The 25000-nt window shown below is 48.7% G+C and overlaps 1 protein-coding gene across 1 annotated transcript in view; it reads left to right on the top strand.

Annotated features, from left to right (window-relative positions):
- The window catches only part of BOP1 (BOP1 ribosomal biogenesis factor), a 192127-nt gene that overhangs the window by 23817 nt on the left and 143310 nt on the right, over positions 1 to 25000 (top strand). Inside the window, exons 2-3 of the mRNA XM_053715497.1 lie at positions 4035 to 4217; positions 6758 to 6856. Of these exons, the coding sequence (XP_053571472.1) occupies positions 4035 to 4217; positions 6758 to 6856 (282 nt within the window). The remainder of the gene's footprint in view (positions 1 to 4034; positions 4218 to 6757; positions 6857 to 25000) is intronic.

The raw sequence follows: 25000 nt of genomic DNA, 5'->3' as shown, positions 1-25000 counted from the left end.
TATAAAAGGCAATCTAGCAATTAGACTAATTTTTCAAAAGTTAGTGGCAAGTTCTTTTTAAGGAACAGAACAGAAGCATCTCTGCATGTTCAGCTATAAGTCTGTTTTTGCTATCAGTAAGGAGGTTCAACTTTCCACACTACTGCATGGGGCAGAAAGATATTTTTGGGCCATTTTAGCCAGTGCTAGAAATCTCAGTTTATTAACTGCCCAGTACTTCAGGGGTTTGTCTGAACGCAGTACAGTGATCTCACCTTTCAATAATACAAATAACAACAATTTGTATTGGCAGAACAATAGTAAACAATTTTTAGTTTAGTTTCCACTCCAGCTTAAAATGAAATGGGAACATGCAGTTTGAAAGCACGTCACAAGATAGCATATGGGTAGGAAGTGGAGGTATCGCTTTAAGTATCGGTGCATTTACACGAGTGCAAGTACTCATGCAAATACTTGGTATCGGTACCGATACTAGTATCGGTATCGGTGCAACCCTAGTCTCTATATATTATGTAGTCTAGAATAAGGCTCATTATATAGTCTATATATTATGTAGTCTAGATTCTAGACCCTAGAATAAGGCTTATTATATAGTCTCTATATATTATATAGTCTAGAATAAGGCTTATTATATAGTCTATATATTATGTAGTCTAGAATAAGGCTTATTATATAGTCTATATATTATGTAGTCTAGAATAAGGCTTATTATATAGTCTATATATTATGTAGTCTAGAATAAGACTTATTATATAGTCTATATATTATGTAGTCTAGAATAAGGCTTATTATATAGTCTATATATTATATAGTCTAGAATAAGGCTTATTATATAGTCTATATATTATGCAGTCTAGAATAAGGCTTATTATATAGTCTATATATTATGTAGTCTAGAATAAGACTTATTATATAGTCTATATATTATGTAGTCTAGAATAAGGCTTATTATATAGTCTATATATTATGTAGTCTAGAATAAGACTTATTATATAGTCTATATATTATGTAGTCTAGAATAAGGCTTATTATATAGTCTATATATTATATAGTCTAGAATAAGGCTTATTATATAGTCTATATATTATGCAGTCTAGAATAAGGCTTATTATATAGTCTATATATTATGTAGTCTAGAATAAGGCTTATTATATAGTCTATATATTATGTAGTCTAGAATAAGGCTTATTATATAGTCTATATATATTATGTAGTCTAGAATAAGGCTTATTATATACCTTTGATCAACGAGAGTAATCATTAGCATCGGTGGATACATCTCTGAAGGTTTTTTAATATTAGCCCCTCTCTTTCGTCTACTCGAAGCTGAGTTATCCTTATCTAACCTCATATATCTGATTCTAGACATTCCTGCACCTTGAGATTTTAAATTAAATGTTTAGTTATGTGTTAATGAAACATCTTTGCAATATAATTTTTCTTCTTTAATTGGCCCCTTTTCATGTAATCTATCTTTGTAAATTGACCAGTGTCTAATTCTCAGAACTTGACATGCACCTGCTTACTCATCAAGGCTAACCCTGCTACACAACAGTGCTCCCTCCTGTCTGTCTCATGGGGTCACCCTGCAGGGGAGGGACAGATACCATGTCCTATAGCTCCCTCCTATCTTTGTCACCTGCAGGTGAGGGACAGACCCCATGTCCTATAGCTCCCTCCTATCTTTGTCACCTGCAGGTGAGGGACAGACCCCATGTCCTATAGCTCCCTCCTGTCTGTGTCACCTGCAGGTGAGGGACAGACCCCATGTCCTATAGCTCCCTCCTGTCTGTGTCACCTGCAGGGGAGGGACAGATACCCATGTCCTATAGCTCCCTCTTGTCTGTCTCATGGGGTCACCCTGCAGGGGAGGGACAGACCCCATGTCCTATAGCTCCCTCCTGTCTGTGTCACCTGCAAGTGAGGGACAGACCCCATGTCCTATAGCTCCCTCCTGTCTGTGTCACCTGCAAGTGAGGGACAGACCCCATATCCTATAGCCTCCTGTCTGTCTCATGGAGTCACTCTGCAGGTGAGGGACAGACCCCATGTCCTATAGCTCCCTCCTTAATGTGTCACCTGCAGGGGAGTGACAGGTCCCATGTCCTATAGCTCCCTCCTGTCTGTGTCACCTCCGGGGGCCCGGGACAGACCCCATGTCCTATAGCTCCCTCCTGTCTGTCTCATGGGGTCACCCTGCAGGGAAGTGACAGACCCCATGTCCTATAGCTCCCTCCTGTCTGTGTCACCTGCAGGGGAGGGACAGACCCCATGTCCTATAGCTCCCTCCTGTCTGTGTCACCTGCAAGTGAGGGACAGACCCCATGTCCTATAGCTCCCTCCTGTCTGTGTCACCTGCAAGTGAGGGACAGACCCCATGTCCTATAGCTCCCTCCTGTCTGTGTCACCTGCAAGTGAGGGACAGACCCCATGTCCTATAGCTCCCTCCTGTCTGTGTCACCTGCAAGTGAGGGACAGACCCCATGTCCTATAGCTCCCTCCTGTCTGTGTCACCTGCAAGTGAGGGACAGACCCCATGTCCTATAGCTCCCTCCTGTCTGTGTCACCTGCAAGTGAGGGACAGACCCCATGTCCTATAGCTCCCTCCTGTCTGTGTCACCTGCAAGTGAGGGACAGACCCCATGTCCTATAGCTCCCTCCTGTCTGTGTCACCTGCAAGTGAGGGACAGACCCCATGTCCTATAGCTCCCTCCTGTCTGTGTCATCTGCAAGTGAGGGACAGACCCCATATCCTATAGCCTCCTGTCTGTCTCATGGAGTCACTCTGCAGGTGAGGGACAGACCCCATGTCCTATAGCTCCCTCCTTAATGTGTCACCTGCAGGGGAGTGACAGGTCCCATGTCCTATAGCTCCCTCCTGTCTGTGTCACCTGCAGGGGAGTGACAGGTCCCATGTCCTATAGCTCCCTCCTGTCTGTGTCACCTGCAGGGGAGGGACAGACCCCATGTCCTATAGCTCCCTCCTGTCTGTGTCACCTGCAGGGGAGGGACAGACCCCATGTCCTATAGCTCCCTCCTGTCTGTGTCACCTGCAGGGGAGGGACAGACCCCATGTCCTATAGCTCCCTCCTGTCTGTGTCACCTGCAGGGGAGGGACAGACCCCATGTCCTATAGCTCCCTCCTGTCTGTGTCACCTGCAGGGGAGGGACAGACCCCATGTCCTATAGCTCCCTCCTGTCTGTGTCACCTGCAGGGGAGGGACAGACCCCATGTCCTATAGCTCCCTCCTGTCTGTGTCACCTGCAGGGGAGGGACAGACCCCATATCCTATAGCCTCCTGTCTGTCTCATGGGGTCACCCTGCAGGTGAGGGACAGACCCCATATCCTTTAGCTCCCTCCTGTCTGTGTCACCTGCAAGGGAGGGACAGACCCCATGTCCTATAGCTCCCTCCTGTCTGTCTCATGGAGTCACTCTGCAGGGGAGGGACAGACTCCATGTCCTATAGTTCCCTCCTGTCTGTGTCACCTGCAGGTGAGGGACAGACCCCATGTCCTATAGCTCCCTCCTGTCTGTCTCATGTAGTCACGCTGCAGGTGAGGGACAGATCACATGTCCTATAGCTCCCTCCTGTCTGTGTCACCTGCAGGGGAGTGACAGGTCCCATGTCCTATAGCTCCCTCCTGTCTGTGTCACCTGCAGGGGAGGGACAGACCCCATGTCCTATAGCTCCCTCCTGTCTATGTCACATGCAGGGGAGTGACAGACCTCATTTCCTATAGCTCCCTCCTGTCTGTGTCACCTGCAAGGGAGGGACATACCCCATGTCCTATAGCTCCGTCCTGTTTGTGTTACCTGCAAGGGAGGGACAGACCCCATGTCCAATAGCTCCCTCCTGTCTGTGTTACCTGCAAGGGAGGGACTGACTCCATGTCCCATGTGTGGCTCCGCCTTGACAAGTGGACAAGACATCAAATAAGTACAGTGACTATTTCTATCATTACTAGACTTTCGTCACTGAATGACCTTGCGCTGACTCTATTCATTTAAGTGATTTTTCTCTCTATCCCTAGGACTTGCTGATTAACAGTGACAACAAAACCATAAGTGATACTGAGAGTGAGGACCTGACTGACACAGACGAGAGTGAGTTCTCAGGCCTGGAGGATTCTGGGAGTGATACCACTGAAGATGAAAATGATGAAGAGAAAGCAAAGCAAGTACCAGCATCCGAAAGAAAAAAGCCTGTTCGCAAGGTAACATTTCATGATTATCCATTATTATTGTCATGCTGCAGGGGAGTGACAGGTCCTATAGCTCCCTCCTGTCTGTGTCACCTGCAGGGGAGGGACAGACCCCATGTCCTATAGCTCCTTCCTGTCTGTGTCACCTGCAGGGGAGGGACAGACCCCATGTCCTATAGCTCCCTCCTGTCTGTGTCACCCTGCAGGGGAGGGACAGACCCCATGTCCTATAGCTCTCTCCTGTCTGTGTCACCTGCAGGGGAGGGACAGAACCCATGTCCTATAGCTCCCTCCTGTCTGTCTCATGGGGTCACCCTGCAGAGAAGGGACAGACCCCATGTCCTATAGCTCCCTCCTGTCTGTCTCATGGGGTCACCCTGCAGGGAAGGGACAGACCCCATGTCCTATAGCTCCCTCCCGTCTGTGTCACCTGCAGGGGAGGGACAGACCCCATGTCCTATAGCTCCCTCCTGTCTGTGTCACCTGCAGGGGAGTGACAGGTCCCATGTCCTATAGCTCCCTCCTGTCTGTGTCACCTGCAGGGGAGGGACAGACCCCATGTCCTATAGCTCCCTCCTTTCTGTGTCACCTGCAGAGGAAGGACAGACCCCATGTCCCATAGCTGCCTCCTGTCTGTGTCACACTGGAGGAAAGGGACAGACCCCATGTCCTATAGCTCCCTCCTGTCTGTATCACCTGCAGGTGAGGGACAGACCCCATGTCCTATAGCTCCCTCCTGTCTGTGTCACCTGCAGGTGAGGGACAGACCCCATGTCCTATAGCTCCTTCCTGTCTGTGTCACCTGCAGGGGAGGGACAGACCCCATGTCCTATAGCTCCCTCCTGTCTGTGTCACCCTGCAGGGGAGGGACAGACCCCATGTCCTATAGCTCCTTCCTGTCTGTGTCACCTGCAGGGGAGGGACAGACCCCATGTCCTATAGCTCCCTCCTGTCTGTGTCACCCTGCAGGGGAGGGACAGACCCCATGTCCTATAGCTCTCTCCTGTCTGTGTCACCTGCAGGGGAGGGACAGAACCCATGTCCTATAGCTCCCTCCTGTCTGTCTCATGGGGTCACCCTGCAGAGAAGGGACAGACCCCATGTCCTATAGCTCCCTCCTGTCTGTCTCATGGGGTCACCCTGCAGGGAAGGGACAGACCCCATGTCCTATAGCTCCCTCCCGTCTGTGTCACCTGCAGGGGAGGGACAGACCCCATGTCCTATAGCTCCCTCCTGTCTGTGTCACCTGCAGGGGAGTGACAGGTCCCATGTCCTATAGCTCCCTCCTGTCTGTGTCACCTGCAGGGGAGGGACAGACCCCATGTCCTATAGCTCCCTCCTTTCTGTGTCACCTGCAGAGGAAGGACAGACCCCATGTCCCATAGCTGCCTCCTGTCTGTGTCACACTGGAGGAAAGGGACAGACCCCATGTCCTATAGCTCCCTCCTGTCTGTATCACCTGCAGGTGAGGGACAGACCCCATGTCCTATAGCTCCCTCCTGTCTGTGTCACCTGCAGGTGAGGGACAGACCCCATGTCCTATAGCTCCCTCCTGTCTGTGTCACTCTGCAGGTGAGGGACAGACCCCATGTCCTATAGCTCCCTCCTGTCTGTGTCACTCTGCAGGTGAGGGACAGACCCCATGTCCTATAGCTCCCTTCTGTCTGTATCACCTGCAGGGGAGGGACAGACCCCATGTCCTATAGCTCCCTCCTGTCTGTGTCACCTGCAGGGGAGGGACAGACCCCATGTCCTATAGCTCCCTCCTGTCTGTGTCACTCTGCAGGTGAGGGACAGACCCCATGTCCTATAGCTCCCTCCTGTCTGTGTCACTCTGCAGGTGAGGGACAGACCCCATGTCCTATAGCTCCCTCCTGTCTGTGTCACCTGCAGGTGAGGGACAGACCCCATGTCCTATAGCTCCCTCCTGTCTGTGTCACTCTGCAGGTGAGGGACAGACCCCATGTCCTATAGCTCCCTCCTGTCTGTATCACCTGCAGGGGAGGGACAGACCCCATGTCCTATAGCTCCCTCCTGTCTGTGTCACCTACAGGGGAGGGACAGACCCCATGTCCTATAGCTCCCTCCTGTCTGTGTCACTCTGCAGCGGAGGGACAGACCCCATGTCCTATAGCTCCCTCCTGTCTGTGTCACTCTGCAGGTGAGGGACAGACCCCATGTCCTATAGCTCCCTCCTGTCTGTGTCATCTGCAGGTGAGGGACAGACCCCATGTCCTATAGCTCCCTCCTGTCTGTGTCACTCTGCAGGGGAGGGACAGACCCCATGTCCTATAGCTCCCTCCTGTCTGTGTCACTCTGCAGGGGAGGGACAGACCCCATGTTCTATAGCTCCCTCCTGTCTGTGTCACTCTGCAGGGGAGGGACAGAACCCATGTTCTATAGCTCCCTCCTGTCTGTGTCACTCTGCAGGGGAGGGACAGACCCCATGTCCCATAGCTCCCTCCTGTCTTCACTTACTTTGAAGGTACTTTATTGCAGTTAAAGGGGCTGTATATAGTGGTGCATTTACCTGAGTTTTTTTTGCTTTTTAGAGCAAGAAACACAAAAAGCAAATAACATCTGAGGAACATCATGCAGAGACACAGCCTGGAATGAGTACCGAGTATGAGCATGATTCATCTGATGAGGAGGTGAGATTTATTTTTCTTCTTTATATTTACTACAGTGACTGGGGACGTGTTCTTTGGGGTTCATCTTGCTCTGCGTATTTTGGGTGCGGGGGTTGCATTATCTACTTGTATTGGGGGATTTACCAGGGTTGGTGGGTGCATTGCATTATCTAGCTGTATCGGGGGTCACAAGGGGTGGTGGGGGTTGCATTAGCTGTATTGGGGGGTTTACCTGAGGTTGTGAGGGGGTTGCATTATCTAACTGTATCGGGGGGTCACCAGGGATCGTGGAGGGGTTGCATTATCTAGCTGTATCGGGGGCTCACCAGGGATCGTGGAGGGGTTGCATTATCTAGCTGTATCGGGGGCTCACCAGGGATCGTGGAGGGGTTGCATTATCTAGCTGTATCGGGGGCTCACCAGGGATCGTGGAGGGGTTGCATTATCTAGCTGTATCGGGGGCTCACCAGGGATCGTGGAGGGGTTGCATTATCTAGCTGTATCGGGGGCTCACCAGGGATCGTGGAGGGGTTGCATTATCTAGCTGTATCGGGGGCTCACCAGGGATCGTGGAGGGGTTGCATTATCTAGCTGTATCGGGGGCTCACCAGGGATCGTGGAGGGGTTGCATTATCTAGCTGTATCGGGGGCTCACCAGGGATCGTGGAGGGGTTGCATTATCTAGCTGTATCGGGGGGTCACCAGGGATGGTGGGGATCCTAGCAAGCAAAGCATAGAGGGTGCCACATAGTGCAGGTCATACGAGAAGGATCCAAAAGATATATATATATAGCCAAATTGCTACTCACGTGATGTAATGCACATTCGTGCAATATGGGCAGACCGGAATCAAAAGTCGTCCGGCAGACACTCAGGCAGTATACAGGAAAATCCCAAAGAAGGAGATTGTAGTCCTTAGGTAGACACGAAACACCTTTTCCCACCAGGGGGAGTCCAGGCGTAGAGGGTATCACTTGGGAGATAACCAGTTGATCATAAAAGATGGCCAATCATATAGCCAATGGATACACTGTGGTAAATATGGTAGTACTTAGTCCTCCAGGAATGATACAGTGTAGCAGCGAATAAATTGATAAAAAGGTTTTATTTAAGAAGGGCATGTCCAAGTAGCGACTCTGAGCAGTCGCACGTTTCTAGAGCTCCGGGTGAAAGGCTTATAATTCGCCGGTTATTGCTTAATAATTACAGCAACGTGAGCTCACACGACTGGATTCGTGTATTTACAAGATTACTCAAGCTAAAAACATTACGATTGCTGTATTGATGATCTCAGGGCCGGAATAGGACTTTTGAGGCCTGTAGAGACGGCGATTCTACAGGCAACGTCTCCCCCCCCCAGATTTCTCTGGGGTGTTTGGCCAGAGCCGTTTGCACTTTTGCCTAGTGTTGACACACTACATTGCCTGCAATCTCCTACAAAGTTGCAGTGGACAGAGGACTACTCAGCAGCAAAATGCTGCTTCCTACAGCTGCTACACAAAGCAAACCTCTTCTTGACAGAATGGACGGAATTCTCGCCAGGTTAGAGGAACTATTTCAGCCGCTAATTGAGAAGGCACTGTCTGAGAGCGAGCTACAATTCCTGATATCGAGAATACCTGAAGCTACGGACCCAGTGCAGATCACAAAACTAACCATGGGTCAGAGATCCGAACCATACATGGGGCCCACGAGGGACACCGCTCCTATTATTCAGATAAATAGAGAGCCCCTGCAGCTGGATAACACCCGATTACCTCTGCCAAGATTAACGGATCGGAGCAGGTTGATAGACGGCCTCTATCGGAATAGCCCAAGTAAAGCTTGTATTCTCCCAACGCAGAGGGATACGCCACTACAGCGCAGCCCTCAAATCAAAAAGGCGCCAGAAAACATGAAAGTAACAAGACGCAGCAGTAACAGTTCCAAAAGAGGCACAGCTATGGCCATGGTCTGATGCTACCAAATCTTCTTCACCAGAGCGGGCTCAAACCGGTATCAGCGGATTTGCCTTGGAGTCCTGGGGGGAGCTCCGGGGGGACTGTGATCTCTGCGGTATATAGCTTCTTGAGCTCTGGAGTTCTCCCAAAAATCATTGTGATAGGTCATGGCCGCCATAAAATAATGCAGAGGGCAAATCAGCTTGCTACTGACCGCATCAAGAATAAATCTAAGAAGGGACACCCATCATGGGTGATTGCGGTAGACTAGCAAACTCTGCATAGAGCAAATAGAATGGAGAATATTGGGACCTTAGCTAAGTATCTTAGTCTTGGCATTGCTTAAACATTAAAGTTTTATTCTGTCTTGAAATGTTGTTATATATGCACATGAGGTTCAGGGGTTGTTCGAGTAGCAATGTTATGTTAAATACTATTCAGTTGAATCCCTCTGGATATAGAATTACCACAGTCACTTATACACAACGGAAGAGTGGAGAAAAATAGAATTACCATTAAGGTGCTTATAACACAAACACTTATATCGGCTGCTGTTATAATTTGGCATACAAATATAGTTGTCTAGCAATGTGCCCCTCTTCTCTTTTATATTAGGTAGACAGTGGTGTGGCCAGGGGGATAGTGGGGACCCCTGGACACAACATTATTCAAGTTACACAGAGGGGGGGGGGGGGCATTAACACATATGGTAGGCCAAGTTAGATGGTGGCGCAGATACACTGAGGTTGCCTTGTCTTGTGGTCTGCGGCCGGGACCATGGGATAGATATATAATTTATTAGCATAGCTACTTACCTATAGTTAATCACCCTTTTCCTTCTGACTCACCTTGTAAATAAGGAAATTCATCTTATGCTTCCGGATTAAGCCCATAGAATTAGCCTTCACGACTGTGAGTACGCATTACTTATTTCAACAACAAAAAAACAGTTTACATGTGTAGTTTAATGTTTTTTGCTACTACTCTATAACAGTGAGTTTTATTACTATATATTATAACTGCTCCACGGTTAGCGGTTTGTGTCGTCACGTTTTGAGTATTTATTATGTTCAGCTCTGGCCTCAGTATCCGGATTATAATTGGTTTATATCACTTCTGCAACGTTTTTATTTTAGTAGGATGCGGATTCTTACAACCTCCCCTAGACTGTATCAACATCACTTGAAAAGGCCCAAGAGTGACCTAAATATATCCTATTGGGGGAAGAAAAATGAGGACTATAACTCAACATATTTACTTTTGTTAGGATTGATGAATATTATCTTGTGATATGTCTATATACATTGTACACTCTTTGCCCTCAATAAAAAAAAAAGGTTTTATTTAAAACAAGTTTAAAAAGCAACGCGTTTCTCCGTGTCACAGCACGGTTTCATCAGGCTGTATAAAACAATACACAAACTGCTACACTATATACAACAACATATCCAATCATAACTGGGCTTAGGCTATCCACCCACAAGCTGACACAGCTGATTTCAGTGTGAGTGGTTGAAAGCTTAGAGGCGTGGCTGAGTCCTGTGTGATTGTTGCCATATCCTGCTTAGCAACCGTGGGAGGTCTAAGGATCTATTCCTTCCTTAGTCTGACAAGCTTATTGGACAAACCTACAACAATATCGTACATTTCCTTAAACTATCTAAATATGTGTGATTGTAGTCTGACTGCCCTTTGCACAAAGCTGTAATGTGACATAATTATTAGAAGTACTCATAAGGTGTGATCGTAATCGTACATGTTAGTTAAAAAGCCAGCTCCCTCTATAAAATATGATTATCACTTATATTCTAAGTCCAACCTCTTATATGTATACTAATAATACCTCCAATATCATAGTAGTCATCGAGTCTGTATAGAGTAATCAACCAACTACTAGTGGCACCAAAATTACACAAAATCATAGTAATCATCGAATCTGTTTACATATCAACCAACCAATCATCCGTTGGAGGTGTGGTTACTGTCCTAATTGTCAAATGTGGATAATCCTCCTAAAGTTATCAATATATTCATAAACAGGGGTTGTAGGACCTATTCATAGTTGACCAGTAGCCGCATCAACTAATACTTACACAATATCGCGGCGATCATCAAATCTAGCAAAATAAGCTACCAACCAGCGAAAAACTACATAGGCTATCAGCCAATCATCTATAGGAGGTGTGAGTGCTATCGTCATCGTTTATGTGTTGGAACCTCCTATGGTTCTCAGTCTATTAGTAACAAGGGGGTGTGACTTTTACGTCACTATCAGCTGGCCTCCATCAGCCAATCCTCTGCGATCTACATGCAGTGTAGTCACATCGCCACAAGAGAAATAAAAAGTGATATATAATCTCGATAGCCTAAGGCACTAATATAATATCAAATGTCCAAACACCAGTATAATAACAGATGGACTAAACGTAGATGTAGAGCTCCAAACAAGGCTCAAATAACACGTGATCATTTCATAACGGAATTATGCCAATAAATAAAGCCACATAGCGGGGGCCTATATGACCAAAGATCATATACAAAACAGACATATACAAACCAAAATAATCATTTTCTGCAGGTCAAATCCAATAAAGGAATAAAATAATAAATAGAATGAATAAAATAATAAATAGAATGAATAAAATACATGGGAACAAGTTTATTTAAGCCCCAAAATACACCATCATTAGATGTACAATCAGTGTGCGATGTCAAGATTGTATATATAAACAGTACCCATATAAATAAAAAATATAAAATATGTAGTAGAAATAACAACAAATAATAAAATCATGGAGTGACAATAAATATATAAAGTTGGATAACATCTCCATGAAAACCGCAACCTACATTATAAACAAAAACAAACAGATATGTGAAAAATAGGCCACATATCAAAAATTAGATGAAGAGGGATGCGAAGGAGCCCTCATATTATCAGGTGGAGAACTAAAGTATGACAGAATATATAACCGCAAACCTAATATATCCTATATATAATTAAAGTGCCCAATCTATAATAGTGTTAACACCCATAAATGCAATAACAACTAATAGCTAATACATATGGGATACCTGTATAGTAGCTAACCAACCCACAACATAATCATATTGCACAATAATTGAAAATATAAATAGATATATATAGCTATAAAAAGCAACAAAATCAATAATCAGAAGGCAGCAAGATCCATATTCATGTTGAGACCAGCGGGAAACAAGGTCTGCAATTTGTAGATCCAAAATGTTTCCCTCTGTCTTAATCGGGTAAATCTATTATATAGGTGAGAAGGTGGAATAGATTCAATAGGGCAAATAATAAAAGTGTTGAGGAAACCATGATGATTCAGATGACAGTGTCTAGATACACTGATTCCTAATATTATTCTTCATATTCCTAAAATGTTCATTCCATCTGTTCCTAATCAATCTGCAGATGCGACCTACATATTGAATCCCACAAAATTTACAGGTGAGTAAATAAACCACATATGTGGATATGCACAATATAGATTGATAAATCACGTAGTATGGGAATAAAAGGCATTACATCTAGGATTAATATATTTACACATATTGCAATTGATTAAACTGCATTTAAAGACCCCCTTCCTAGTCATACCAGCCTTAACTAATTGTTTCTTATGTTGGTTCATAACCTTGGTTCTATGAACAACCACTTTGCTAGGTGCCAAATAATTTTTTATAGTAGGTGCTCTCCTAAAGGTGCATCCAATGTTTCTCCACAATATTTTTAATCTTCTTATAGTTAGTGTTATATTGGGTAATAAAAGTGGAATTGGCTTTATAATCATTATTAATATCACTTTTGGATTTTCGTCCAAAATAGGATTTTCTATCATCGTTTTTTGCACGTTCATAAGCTGTTTGAATGACATATTCTGGATATCCTTTCTCAATATATCTATTTATTGAGCAGCGGTAGGAAAAAAAGCTGCGTTAGCTACACAGGTCTTTACCCACAAAACTCTAAATCTAGGTGATAGCGTTGTAGAAAGTAATCAACGTATGCTGACATATTATCTGTTAGACTCCCAATCCCCGCAATAATCGGTCTACCAGGGGGACACTGTGCATTTTTATCTACCTTGGGTAAATGGTAATAAAAAGCACAGTTGGGTTTCTGAGGGATCAGGTAATCTCTTTCAGCTTTTGTGAGAATACCTTCTTGGTCACCAAAATTTACAATTCCTTTCAATATTTTTAGATATTTTTCAGTTGGATCAGATGATAATTTCTTATAGTAATTTATATCACCAAGTATTTTGTTGGCCTCCAACAAGTAGTCAGAAAGATCTTGTAGTATTATGCCACCTCCTTTATCAGCCTGGCTTATTACCAGCACTTGATTATTTCTTAATGATTTTAATGCATTTCTTTCTTTAAGATTTAAATGAAATGCATTACGATGGATCTTTTTCTGAAGTCATTAAAAATCTTCTGATATATACTCTTTAAATAATTGTATATATGTATTGTTATTTAGTATATGGGAAAAAATCGATTTAGATTTAAGATCGGAATGTATATAATCATCTAACAGTTGATCTGTAAAATTCTCAGGCTCATGATAGATTATATTAGAAGATATCCTTGTGTCCAATAGGACACATATCCGAATTTAGTTTCTTTTCTGCAAAATACTTCTGAAGGGACAATTTACGAACAAATCTGTTGACATCTACATACAATTCAAACATGTTGTGACTATTAGAAGGTCTAATTTGTAGGCCTTTGCCTAGAACCCTGATTTTATCTTTAGTGAGTGTATGTGAAGAGCGGTTAAAAATACCACTAGCTAATCTCTGTAATCTATCCTCTTTGATGGTTGATTTTCTTCCTCTCTTTCCACGTCTTCGTGGGACCTTTTCCCCCTTTGGTTGGGTGTATTTATTACCAGGGGTTCCATAAACTCTTCTATTTTCGGTTGATGGTATCTGGGTTTGGGGCGCCTGTCTAAAAAAGACTGGTTATCATAATTATCACCTCTACAAGGCTCAGTCATGGACAATGTGGAGGGTTGTTTGAAAAGCTGTTCATCTGACCTAGGTCTTGATTGTGTCATAGATGATGGTCTATGTGTGGAAAAATTCCTATCATAAACTGGATGTTGATCATTGGTTGGATAATCATTGGAAGTCTGATTTAAGTTAGACATATTGCTACTTGCATTATCTAGCTGTATCAGGGGGGTCACCAGGGGATGGTGGGGGTTGCATTATCTAGCTGTATCGGGTGGTTACCAGGGCTGGTTGCATTATCTAGCTGTATCAGGCAATTACCAGGGGTTGTGGGGGTGTTTCATTATCTAGCTGTATCGGGCAGTTACCAGGGGTGGTGGGGGTGTTGCATTATCTAGCTGTATCGGGCAGTTACCAGGGGTGGTGGGGGTTGCATTATCTAGCTGTATCGGGCGGTTACCAGGGCTGGTTGCATTATCTAGCTGTATCGGGCAGTTACCAGGGTAGGGGAGTTGCATTATCTATCTGTATCGGGCGGTTACCAGGGGTAGTGGAGGTTGCATTATCTAGCTGTATCGGGCAGTTACCAGGGGTTGTGGGGGGGGGTTGCATTATCTAGCTGTATCGGGTGGTTACCAGGGCTGGTTGCATTATCTAGCTGTATCGGGCAGTTACCAGGGGTTGTGGGGGGGGGGTTGCATTATCTAGCTGTATCGGGCAGTTACCAGGGGTGGTGGGGGTGTTGCATAATCTAGCTGTATCGGGTGGTTACCACAGCTGGTTGCATTATCTAGCTGTATCGGGCAATTACCAGGGGTGGTGGGGGTGTTGCATTATCTAGCTGTATCGGGTGGTTACCAGGGGTGGGGGGGGTTGCATTATCTAGCTGTATCAGGCAATTACCAGGGGTGGTGGGGGTGTTGCATTATCTAGCTGTATCGGGTGGTTACCAGGGCTGGTTGCATTATCTAGCTGTATCAGGGGGTTTACATGGGGTGGTGAGGGGGTTGCATTATCTAGCTGTATCAGGCGGTTACCAGGGGTGGTGAGGGGGTTGCATTATCTAGCTGTATCAGGCGGTTACCAGGGGTGGTGGGTGTTGCATTATCTAGCTGTATCGGGTGGTTACCAGGGCTGGTTGCATTATCTAGCTGTATCGGGCGGTTACCAGGGGTGGTGGGGGTTGCATTATCTAGCTGTATCGGGTGGTTACCAGGGGTGGTGGGGGGGTTGCATTATCTAGCTGTATCGGGCGGTTACCAGGGGTGGTGGGGGGGTTGCATTATCTAGCTGTATCGGGTGGTTACCAGGGGTGGTGGGGGGGTTGCATTATCTAGCTGTATCGGGTGGTTACCAGGGCTGGTTGCATTATCTAGCTGTATCGGGCGGTTACCAGGGGTGGTGGGGGTTGCATTATCTAGCTGTATCGGGTGGCTACCAGGGGTGGTGGGGGTGTTGCATTATCTAGCTGTATCGGGTGGTTACCAGGGGTGGTGGGGGTGTTGCATTATCTAGTTGTATCGGGCAGTTACCAGGGGTGGTGGGGGGGGTTGCATTATCTAGCTGTATCGGGCGGTTACCAGGGGTGGTGGGGGTGTTGCATTATCTATCTGTATCGGGTGGTTACCAGGGGTGGTGGGGGTGTTGCATTATCTAGCTGTATCGGGTGGTTACCAGGGGTGGTGGGGGGGTTGCATTATCTAGCTGTATCGGGTGGTTACCAGGGGTGGTGGGGGGGTTGCATTATCTAGCTGTATCAGGCGGTTACCAGGGGTGGTGGAAGGTTGCATTATCTAGCTGTATCAGGCGGTTACCAGGGGTGGTGGGGGGGTTGCATTATCTAGCTGTATCGGGTGGTTACCAGGGCTGGTTGCATTATCTAGCTGTATCGGGCAATTACCAGGGGTGGTGGGGGGGTTGCATTATCTAGCTGTATCGGGTGGTTACCAGGGCTGGTTGCATTATCTAGCTGTATCGGGCAATTACCAGGGGTGGTGGGGGTGTTGCATTATCTAGCTGTATAGGGTGGTTACCAGGGGTGGGGGGGGTTGCATTATCTAGCTGTATCGGGCGGTTACCAGGGGTGGTGGGGGTGTTGCATTATCTAGCTGTATCGGGCAGTTACCAGGGGTGGTGGGGGTGTTGCATTATCTAGCTGTATCGGGCAATTACCAGGGGTGGTGGGGGGGTTGCATTATCTATCTGTATCGGGCAGTTACCAGGGGTGGTGGGGGTGTTGCATTATCTAGCTGTATCGGGCGGTTACCAGGGGTGGTGGGGGTGTTGCATTATCTAGCTGTATCGGGCGGTTACCAGGGGTGGTGGGGGTGTTGCATTATCTAGCTGTATCGGGCAGTTACCAGGGGTGGTGGGGGTGTTGCATTATCTAGCTGTATCGGGCAGTTACCAGGGGTGGTGGGGGTGTTGCATTATCTAGCTGTATCGGGCAATTACCAGGGGTGGTGGGGGTGTTGCATTATCTAGCTGTATCTGGCGGTTACCAGGGCTGGTTGCATTATCTAGCTGTATAGGGTGGTTACCAGGGTAGGGGTGTTGCATTATCTATCTGTATCGAGCGGTTACCAGGGTAGGGGTGTTGCATTATCTATCTGTATCGAGCGGTTACCAGGGGTGGTGGGTGTTGCATTATCTATCTGTATCGGGCAGTTACCAGGGGTGGTGGGTGTTACATTATCTATCTGTATCGGGCAATTACCAGGGGTGGTGGGGGTGTTGCATTATCTAGCTGTATCGGGCGGTTACCAGGGGTGGTGGGGGTGTTGCATTATCTAGTTGTATCGGGCGGTTACCAGGGGTGGTGGGGGTTGCATTATCTAGTTGTATCGGGCAGTTACCAGGGGTGGTGGGGGTGTTGCATTATCTAGCTGTATCGGGCGGTTACCAGGGGTGGGGGGGGTGTTGCATTATCTAGCTGTATCGGGTGGTTACCACAGCTGGTTGCATTATCTAGCTGTATCGGGCAATTACCAGGGGTGGTGGGGGTTGCATTATCTAGCTGTATCGGGCAGTTACCAGGGGTTGTGGGGGGGGTTGCATTATCTAGCTGTATCGGGCAATTACCAGGGGTGGTGAGGGGGTTGCATTATCTAGCTGTATCGGGCAATTACCAGGGGTGGTGGGGGTTGCATTATCTAGCTGTATCGGGCAATTACCAGGGGTTGTGGGGGGGGTTGCATTATCTAGCTGTATCGGGCAATTACCAGGGGTGGTGGGGGTTGCATTATCTAGCTGTATCGGGCAATTACCAGGGGTGGTGGGGGTTGCATTATCTAGCTGTATCGGGTGGTTACCACAGCTGGTTGCATTATCTAGCTGTATCGGGCAATTACCAGGGGTGGTGGGGGTTGCATTATCTTGCTGTATCGGGTGGTTACCACAGCTGGTTGCATTATCTATCTGTATCGGGCAGTTACCAGGGGTGGCGGGGGTTGCATTATCTAGCTTGTGGCAAACCTAGCCACTTCTGGACTATAACGTAAGAAAGGTTGTCTATAGGCTGTATATTGTGCTATGTAGATGTGACAGACCCTTCTGTCACCACTGAAGGAGTTAACTGTGTTCAGCTTTAGCCTCAGCTATTGTGCACTGTCATTAATGTTATTGATACACAGTCCATTGTTTAATCAACCTCAGAGAGCAGACCCTAGATGATAAGGAAAGCCAAGTGTGTGTTTGTGTTTAAATTGTTATCAGCTTGAGCAAGGTATTCTATTGTATCATGTAAAAGGGCGTGTTCCCTCCATCTAATGTACAACATTCTTTCAACCCCCCTTCTGGGGGGTCAGACCTGCATAAATACTGGGCATATGAGCCTTAATAAAAGACATTCTGTTTTAAACCTGAAAACTGGCTGGGTTGTGAATTGCTGATTCCCTATGCAGGACATTGTTCCCTGGTGTTAACACTTGGTTTCCTGTTGGTACCGTTACATAGTTGTATCGGGCGGTTACCAGGGGTGGTGGGGGTGTTGCATTATCTAGCTGTATCGGGCGGTTACCAGGGGTGGTGGGGGTGTTGCATTATCTAGCTGTATCGGGCTGTTACCAGGGGTGGTGGGGGTGTTGCATTATCTAGCTGTATCAGGCGGTTACCAGGGTAGGGGAGTTGCATTATCTATCTGTATCGGGCAGTTACCAGGGGTGGGGGGGGGTTGCATTATCTATCTGTATCGGGCAGTTACCAGGGGTGGGGGGGGTTGCATTATCTATCTGTATCGGGCGGTTACCAGGGGTGGTGGGGGTGTTGCATTATCTAGCTGTATCGAGCGGTTACCAGGGTAGGGGAGTTGCATTATCTATCTGTATCGGGCAGTTACCAGGGGTGGTGGGGGTTGCATTATCTATCTGTATCAGGCAATTACCAGGGGTGGTGGGGGTTGCATTATCTAGCTGTATCGAGCGGTTACCAGCGGTGGTGAGGGGGTTGCATTATCTAGCTGTATCGAGCGGTTACCAGGGGTGGTGGGGGTTGCATTATCTAGCTGTATCGAGCGGTTACCAGCGGTGGTGAGGGGGTTGCATTAGCTAGCTGTATCGGGGGGTCACCAGGGGTGGTAGTGGGGTTGCATTATCTATCTGTATCAGGGGGTTTACCTGAGGTGGTGGGGGTTGCATTATCTAGCTGTATCGGGTGGTTACCAGGGCTGGTTTCATTATCTAGCTGTATCGGGTGGTTACCAGGGCTGGTTGCATTATCTAGCTGTATCGGGCAGTTACCAGGGGTGGTGGGGGTTGCATTATCTAGCTGTATCGGGCGGTTACCAGGGGTGGTGGGGGTGTTGCATTATCTAGCTGTATCCAGCGGTTACCAGGGGTGGTGGGGGTGTTGCATTATCTATCTGTATTGGGTGGTTACCAGGGCTGGTTGCATTATCTAGCTGTATCGAGCGGTTACCAGGGCTGGTTGCATTATCTAGCTGTATCGGGCGGTTACCAGGGGTGGTGGGGATTGCATTATCTAGCTGTATCGGGCAGTTACCAGGGGTGGTGGGGGTTGCATTATCTAGCTGTATCGGGCAGTTACCAGGGTAGGGGAGTTGCATTATCTATCTGTATCGGGCGGTTACCAGGGGTGGTGGGGGTGTTGCATTATCTAGCTGTATCAGGCGGTTACCAGGGCTGGTTGCATTATCTAGCTGTATCAGGCGGTTACCAGGGGTGGTTACCAGGGCTGGTTGCATTATCTAGCTGTATCAGGCAGTTACCAGGGGTGGTGGGGGTGTTGCATTATCTAGCTGTATCAGGCGGTTACCAGGGGTGGTTACCAGGGCTGGTTGCATTATCTAGCTGTATCGGGCAGTTACCAGGGGTGGTGGGGGTGTTGCATTATCTAGCTGTATCGGGCAGTTACCAGGGGTGGTGGGGGTTGCATTATCTAGCTGTATCGGGCAATTACCAGGGGTGGTGGGGGTTGCATTATCTAGCTGTATCGGGCAGTTACCAGGGGTGGTGGGGGTGTTGCATTATCTATCTGTATCGGGCAGTTACCAGGGCTGGTTGCATTATCTATCTGTATCGGGCAGTTACCAGGGGTGGTGGGGGTGTTGCATTATCTAGTTGTATCGGGCAGTTACCAGGGGTGGTGGGGGTGTTGCATTATCTAGTTGTATCGGGCAGTTACCAGGGGTGGTGGGGGTGTTGCATTATCTAGTTGTATCGGGCAGTTACCAGGGGTGGTGGGGGTGTTGCATTATCTAGTTGTATCGGGCAGTTACCAGGGGTGGTGGGGGTGTTGCATTATCTAGCTGTATCGGGCGGTTACCAGGGGTGGTGAGGGGGTTGCATTATCTAGCTGTATCGAGCGGTTACCAGGGGTGGTGGGGGTTGCATTATCTAGTTGTATCGGGCAGTTACCAGGGGTGGTGGGGGTGTTGCATTATCTAGCTGTATCGGGCGGTTACCAGGGGTGGTGAGGGGGGGGTTGCATTAGCTAGCTGTATCAGGCGGTTACCAGGGGTGGTGGGGGTGTTGCATTATCTAGTTGTATCGGGCAGTTACCAGGGGTGGTGGGGGTGTTGCATTATCTAGCTGTATCGGGCGGTTACCAGGGGTGGTGAGGGGGGGTTGCATTAGCTAGCTGTATCAGGCGGTTACCAGGGGTGGTGGGGGTGTTGCATTATCTAGTTGTATCGGGCAGTTACCAGGGGTGGTGGGGGTGTTGCATTATCTAGCTGTATCGGGCGGTTACCAGGGGTGGTGAGGGGGTTGCATTATCTAGCTGTATCGAGCGGTTACCAGGGGTGGTGGGGGTGTTGCATTATCTAGCTGTATCGGGTGGTTACCAGGGCTGGTTGCATTATCTAGCTGTATCGGGCGGTTACCAGGGGTGGTGAGGGTGTTGCATTATCTAGCTGTATCGGGTGGTTACCAGGGCTGGTTGCATTATCTAGCTGTATCGGGCGGTTACCAGGGGTGGTGGGGGTGTTGCATTATCTAGCTGTATAGGGCAGTTACCAGGGGTGGTGGGGGTGTTGCATTATCTAGCTGTATCGGGCGGTTACCAGGGGTGGTGGGGGTGTTGCATTATCTAGCTGTATAGGGTGGTTACCAGGGGTGGGGGGGGTTGCATTATCTAGCTGTATCGGGCGGTTACCAGGGGTGGTGGGGGTGTTGCATTATCTAGCTGTATCGCGTGGTTACCAGGGGTGGTGGGGGTGTTTCATTATCTAGCTGTATCGGGCAGTTACCAGGGGTGGTTGCATTATGTAGCTGTATCGGGCAGTTACCAGGGGTGGTTGCATTATGTAGCTGTATCGGGCGGTTACCAGGGTGGTGGGGGTTGCATTATCTATCTGTATCAGGCAATTACCAGGGGTGGTGGGGGTGTTGCATTATCTAGTTGTATCAGGCAATTACCAGGGGTGGTGGGGGTGTTGCATTATCTATCTGTATCAGGCAATTACCAGGGGTGGTGGGGGTGTTGCATTATCTATCTGTATCAGGCAATTACCAGGGGTGGTGAGGGGGTTGCATTATCTATCTGTATTGAGCAATTACCAGGGGTGGTGGGGGGGTTGCATTATCTATCTGTATTGAGCGGTTACCAGGGGTGGTGGGGGTTGCATTATCTATCTGTATCGAGGGGGTTTACCTGGGGTGGTGAGGGGGGGTTGCATTATCTAGCTGTATCAGGGGGTTTACATGGGGTGGTGAGGGGGGGGTTGCATTATCTAGCTGTATCAGGGGGTTTACATGGGGTGGTGAGGGGGTTGCATTATCTAGCTGTATCAGGGGGGTTTACCTGGGGTGGTGAGGGGGGGTTGCATTATCTAGCTGTATCAGGGGGTTTACCAGGGGTGGTGAGGGGGGGTTGCATTATCTAGCTGTATCAGGGGGTTTACCAGGGGTGGTGAGGGGGGGGTTGCATTATCTAGCTGTATCAAGGGGTTTACCAGGGGTGGTGAGGGGGGGGTTGCATTATCTAGCTGTAACAGGGGGTTTACCTGGGGTGGTGAGGGGGGGTTGCATTATCTAGCTGTATCAGGGGGTTTACCAGGGGTGGTGAGGGGGGGGTTGCATTATCTAGCTGTATCAGGGGGTTTACCTGGGGTGGTGAGGGGGGGTTGCATTATCTAGCTGTATCAGGGGGTTTACCTGGGGTGGTGAGGGGGGTTGCATTATCTAGCTGTAACAGGGGGGTTTACCTGGGGTGGTGAGGGGGGGTTGCATTATCTAGCTGTATCAGGGGGTTTACCTGGGGTGGTGAGGGGGGGTTGCATTATCTAGTTGTATCAGGGGGTTTACCTGGGGTGGTGAGGGGGGGTTGCATTATCTAGCTGTAACAGGGGGTTTACCAGGGGTGGTGAGGGGGGGGTTGCATTATCTAGTTGTATCAGGGGGTTTACCTGGGGTGGTGAGGGGGGGTTGCATTATCTAGTTGTATCAGGGGGTTTACATGGGGTGGTGAGGGGGGGGTTGCATTATCTAGCTGTATCAGGGGGTTTACCTGGGGTGGTGAGGGGGGGTTGCATTATCTAGCTGTATCAGGCAATTACCAGGGGTGGTGGGGGGGTTGCATTATCTATCTGTATCAGGCAATTACCAGGGGTGGTGAGGGGGTTGCATTATCTATCTGTATTGAGCAATTACCAGGGGTGGTGGGGGGGTTGCATTATCTATCTGTATTGAGCGGTTACCAGGGGTGGTGGGGGTTGCATTATCTATCTGTATCGAGGGGGTTTACCTGGGGTGGTGAGGGGGGGGTTGCATTATCTAGCTGTATCAGGGGGTTTACCTGGGGTGGTGAGGGGGGGTTGCATTATCTAGTTGTATCAGGGGGTTTACATGGGGTGGTGAGGGGGGGGTTGCATTATCTAGCTGTAACAGGGGGTTTACCTGGGGTGGTGAGGGGGGGGTTGCATTATCTAGCTGTATCAGGGGGTTTACCAGGGGTGGTGGGGGTGTTGCATTATCTAGCTGTATCAGGGGGGTTTACCTGGGGTGGTGAGGGGGTTGCATTATCTAGCTGTAACAGGGGGGTTTACCAGGGGTGGTGAGGGGGGGGTTGCATTATCTAGTTGTATCAGGGGGTTTACCTGGGGTGGTGAGGGGGGGTTGCATTATCTAGTTGTATCAGGGGGGTTTACCTGGGGTGGTGAGGGGGGGGTTGCATTATCTAGCTGTATCAGGGGGTTTACCTGGGGTGGTGAGGGGGGGTTGCATTATCTAGCTGTATCAGGGGGGTTTACCTGGGGTGGTGAGGGGGTTGCATTATCTAGTTGTATCAGGGGGTTTACATGGGGTGGTGAGGGGGTTGCATTATCTAGCTGTATCAGGGGGTTTACCTGGGGTGGTGAGGGGGGGTTGCATTATCTAGCTGTATCAGGGGGTTTACATGGGGTGGTGAGGGGGTTGCATTATCTAGCTGTATCAGGGGGTTTACATGGGGTGGTGAGGGGGGGGTTGCATTATCTAGCTGTATCAGGGGGTTTACATGGGGTGGTGAGGGGGTTGCATTATCTAGCTGTATCAGGGGGTTTACATGGGGTGGGTGAGGGGGTTGCATTATCTAGCTGTATCAGGGGGTTTACATGGGGTGGTGAGGGGGGTTGCATTATCTAGCTGTATCAGGGGGTTTACATGGGGTGGTGAGGGGGGGTTGCATTATCTAGCTGTATCAGGGGGTTTACATGGGGTGGTGAGGGGGTTGCATTATCTAGTTGTATCAGGGGGTTTACCTGGGGTGGTGAGGGGGTTGCATTATCTAGCTGTATCAGGGGGTTTACATGGGGTGGTGAGGGGGGGTTGCATTATCTAGCTGTATCAGGGGGTTTACCTGGGGTGGTGAGGGGGGGTTGCATTATCTAGCTGTATCAGGGGGTTTACCTGGGGTGGTGAGGGGGGGGTTGCATTATCTAGCTGTATCGAGGGGGTTTACCTGGGGTGGTGAGGGGGGGTTGCATTATCTAGCTGTATCAGGGGGTTTACCTGGGGTGGTGAGGGGGGGTTGCATTATCTAGCTGTATCAGGGGGTTTACCTGGGGTGGTGAGGGGGGGTTGCATTATCTAGCTGTATCAGGGGGTTTACATGGGGTGGTGAGGGGGTTGCATTATCTAGCTGTATCAGGGGGTTTACATGGGGTGGTGAGGGGGGGGTTGCATTATCTAGCTGTATCAGGGGGTTTACCTGGGGTGGTGAGGGGGGGTTGCATTATCTAGCTGTATCAGGGGGTTTACATGGGGTGGTGAGGGGGTTGCATTATCTAGCTGTATCAGGGGGTTTACCAGGGGTGGTGAGGGGGGGGTTGCATTATCTAGCTGTATCAGGGGGTTTACCAGGGGTGGTGAGGGGGGGGTTGCATTATCTAGTTGTATCAGGGGGTTTACATGGGGTGGTGAGGGGGGTTGCATTATCTAGCTGTATCAGGGGGTTTACCTGGAGTGGTGAGGGGGGGGTTGCATTATCTAGTTGTATCAGGGGGTTTACCTGGGGTGGTGAGGGGGGGTTGCATTATCTAGTTGTATCAGGGGGTTTACCTGGGGGGGGTGAGGGGGGTTGCATTATCTAGCTGTATCAGGGGGTTTACCTGGGGTGGTGAGGGGGGGTTGCATTATCTAGCTGTATCAGGGGGTTTACCAGGGGTGGTGAGGGGGGGTTGCATTATCTAGCTGTATCAGGGGGTTTACCTGGGGTGGTGAGGGGGGGTTTGCAGTATCTAGCTGTATCAGGGGGTTTACATGGGGTGGTGAGGGGGGGTTGCATTATCTAGTTGTATCAGGGGGTTTACCTGGGGTGGTGAGGGGGGGTTGCATTATCTAGCTGTATCAGGGGGTTTACATGGGGTGGTGAGGGGGGGTTGCATTATCTAGCTGTATCAGGGGGTTTACATGGGGTGGTGAGGGGGTTGCATTATCTAGCTGTATCAGGGGGTTTACATGGGGTGGTGAGGGGGGGTTGCATTATCTAGCTGTATCAGGGGGTTTACCTGGGGTGGTGAGGGGGGGGTTGCATTATCTAGCTGTATCAGGGGGTTTACCTGGGGTGGTGAGGGGGGGTTGCATTATCTAGCTGTATCAGGGGGTTTACCTGGGGTGGTGAGGGGGGGTTGCATTATCTAGCTGTATCAGGGGGTTTACCTGGGGTGGTGAGGGGGGGTTGCATTATCTAGCTGTATCAGGGGGTTTACATGGGGTGGTGAGGGGGGTTGCATTATCTAGCTGTATCAGGGGGTTTACATGGGGTGGTGAGGGGGGGGTTGCATTATCTAGCTGTATCAGGGGGGTTTACCTGGGGTGGTGAGGGGGGGGTTGCATTATCTAGCTGTATCAGGGTGTTTACATGGGGTGGTGAGGGGGGTTGCATTATCTAGCTGTATCAGGGGGTTTACATGGGGTGGTGAGGGGGGGTTGCATTATCTAGCTGTATCAGGGGGTTTACATGGGGTGGTGAGGGGGGGGTTGCATTATCTAGCTGTATCAGGGGGGTTTACATGGGGTGGTGAGGGGGGGTTGCATTATCTAGCTGTATCAGGGGGTTTACATGGGGTGGTGAGGGGGGGTTGCATTATCTAGCTGTATCAGGGGTGTTTACATGGGGTGGTGAGGGGGGGGTTGCATTATCTAGCTGTATCAGGGGTTTACATGGGGTGGTGAGGGGGGGGTTGCATTATCTAGCTGTATCAGGGGGTTTACATGGGGTGGTGAGGGGGGTTGCATTATCTAGCTGTATCAGGGGGTTTACATGGGGTGGTGAGGGGGGGTTGCATTATCTAGCTGTATCAGGGG

Source organism: Bombina bombina, chromosome 5 (assembly GCF_027579735.1).
Source record: "Bombina bombina isolate aBomBom1 chromosome 5, aBomBom1.pri, whole genome shotgun sequence".
Taxonomy (NCBI): domain Eukaryota; kingdom Metazoa; phylum Chordata; class Amphibia; order Anura; family Bombinatoridae; genus Bombina; species Bombina bombina.
This window is presented reverse-complemented; position numbering and strand designations above follow the sequence as displayed.